The sequence below is a fragment of the Triticum dicoccoides genome, chromosome 3A (assembly GCF_002162155.2).
Source record: "Triticum dicoccoides isolate Atlit2015 ecotype Zavitan chromosome 3A, WEW_v2.0, whole genome shotgun sequence".
NCBI classification, from domain to species: domain Eukaryota; kingdom Viridiplantae; phylum Streptophyta; class Magnoliopsida; order Poales; family Poaceae; genus Triticum; species Triticum dicoccoides.
The window spans coordinates 394,606,707-394,609,256 of record NC_041384.1 but is presented as its reverse complement, the minus strand read 5'-3'; the positions used below and the strand labels follow the sequence as shown (position 1 = coordinate 394,609,256).

Genomic DNA, 2,550 nt, shown 5'->3' with positions numbered 1-2,550 from the left:
CTGATGGGCTGGGGATACCACAGTCCTTCTAATCATCCAATCACATATTGGTTCGCCACATTCAACTTGTTAGTCGTATGCACGTTGGTGTTGACGCAGGATGCAATAGTTTAGCGAGTCCCCGCAAGACGTGGGTAAAGTCAAGAGCCAAGGGTTAAGTTATACAGGCGCATCCATTTTGAGGAGACATATTTTTTCCTTTTGCAGAGAGAGGCTGAGCGGCTGAGTGTCAAGGATTGCTTGACCTTGAGCTGGCCGTGGAAAAAGTCCCATCCAGCTAGCGCTCGCCATGCTGCAGGTGCGCATTCCCAGGCAACGCATCACAAATCGACCGTCTCATCGTGAATGTGATGCGTTGGCAGCTTATTCAGATGGTACAACGGCTCAAACTCATTTTGGAGTCTTCAGATTCTTTCTTAGCTGTTATTCCGGTCAAGTGATTGATTAGTTGTTGCCGAGTTGTTGGCAACGGCAAGATGACAACAATTTCATTGAATCCACAGGGAATCGAATGATGAAACTTCTCATTATCGAATCCATCTTCTATATTTCATTCACAAATTAAAAACAAGAACAAATTAATAATGGGAGTAGAGAAGAATGAAGAAGAAGAAGAAGAAGAAGAAGAAGAAGAAGAAGAAGACACCAAGGATATTAACGGCATTGTTTCACCACAGCAAACTCGTATATGATCAGAATGTATGAAAAAAATCCCGAAAAGAATCAACTTCATGGCTGCCCGGCAGCCGGTGGAGGCGGCGACGAGTAGTCGTACGCCGGCAGCTTCCACGTCGTCGGTGGTGGCGGCGAGAGGTGCCGGTCCTCCGGTGACACCTCGTAGTTGGGCGGCGCTGGTAGGTCGTAGTGGGGCGGTGTTGTCGTCTCTTCGTACTCTGGAGGTGGCGGCGACAGGTACCGGTCCTCTGGTGACACCTCGTAGTAGGGCGGAGGTGGAGACTCTTGGTAAGCTGCGGGTGGCGGTGAGTGGTACCGGTCCTCTGGTGACACCTCGTAGTAGGGCGGAGGTGGAGACTCTTGGTAAGCTGCGGGTGGCGGTGAGTGGTACCGGTCCTCCGGTGACACCTCGTAGTAGGGAGCTGGCACCTCGTAGTGGGGAGGCGTTGTCGGCTCTTGGTACGCTGGAGGTGGCGGCGAAAGGTACCGTTCCTCAGGTGAGACCTCGTAGTACGGAGGTGGGGGTGATGGAGACGGGGGTGGAGGTGAAGGTGGTGGAGGAGACGGGGTTGGTGGAGGAGGCGACGGCGGCGGTGGTGAAGGTGGCGGAGGAGACGGGGTTGGTGGCGGTGGTGAAGGCGGAGGAGGTGGCGGCGACGGCAGCACGAACTTCTTGCACCTGAAGGCGTCGCAGTTGACATGGTTGCTGTTGAAGAATTGGCACTGCTCGGTTGACCTCTGGTCAGGGCGGTTCGGGATGCAGTTCCGGCGATCGTCCAATGCCTTGACGTGCATGCACACCGGCGGCTCGCCGGTGATGTAGTTGTAGGAGTAGGTGAAGTTCTGGAGATGCGGCAGGTGGCAGATCCCCTCCGGCACGTCGCCGGTGAGGCGGTTGTGACCAAGGTCGAGCTGCTCGATGCTGTGGAGGTTGGCGAGGTCGGCGGGGATGGCGCCCATGAGCTGGTTGTGGCTGACGTCGAGCACGGTGAGGGCGGTGAGCATGCCGAGCTCCGGGGGGACGCAGGACTTGAGCCCGGTGTTCATGAGTATGATCTCATTGAGCGTGCCGGACATGTTGGCGACGGAGGCCGGGAGGCAGCCGCCGAAGTCGTTGTTGGCGAGCACGAGGACGGAGGCCGGCGAGTTGCCGACGTTGTCGGGGATCTGGAAGCGGAAGCGGTTGGAGTTGATGAAGATGGCGTCGAGCGGGAGGTCGAAGAGCTCTTTGGGCACGGGGCCCTCGAACTCGTTGTAGCGGAGGTCGAGGTACCTGAGGCTGGGCAGGCGGAGCACGACGTCGGGGAAGGCGCCGACGAGGCGGTTGTTGCTGAGGTCGAGCTCGTGGAGGAGGTGCATGGCGTGGAAGGAGGCCGGCACGAGGCCGCAGAAGCGGTTGGAGTTGACGTGGAAGACGGAGAGGTCGGCGAGCCTGCCGAGCGCCTCCGGGAGGTGGCCGGCGAGGTCGGCGTGGTTGAGGTCGACGGCGGCGACGACGGTGAGGTAGTGGTCCGCCTGGGACGGCGCGCAGAAGACGCCGTAGTAGGAGCAGACGTCGGGGCCGGACCAGGAGGCGGTGAGGTTGCGCGGGTCGGAGAGGATGGCGCGCTTCCAGGCCTGCAGCCCGACGTAGGCGTCGCGGAGGCGCGGGTTGGCGAAGGCGTAGGACGGGTCGACGAAGACGTCGCTGCCGTCGTCGGCGCCGTGGCTCTGGAGCAGCCGGCGCTGGTGGCCGGGCGTGGATGCTGCGGCGGCGAGGTGCGGGACGAGGAGCAGCGCGAGGAAGAGGAGGGTGGTCGGCATTGCCGTCTGTGTACGCATGGTAGCCCGCGGCGGGCTGTGTGTGGTGTGGCGTGGATGGATGCTCATGGGTTT

At 59.8% G+C, this 2,550-nt stretch overlaps 1 protein-coding gene across 1 annotated transcript; it reads right to left on the bottom strand.

Moving 5' to 3' along the window:
• Positions 1–561: 561 nt before the first annotated feature.
• On the bottom strand, positions 562–2,530 carry LOC119268301 (leucine-rich repeat extensin-like protein 6). Its single transcript, XM_037549889.1, has one exon. It carries the CDS (start codon positions 2,494–2,496, stop codon positions 730–732), a length of 1,767 nt encoding a protein of 588 aa, XP_037405786.1. The 5' UTR covers positions 2,497–2,530; the 3' UTR covers positions 562–729.
• Positions 2,531–2,550: the final 20 nt, after the last annotated feature.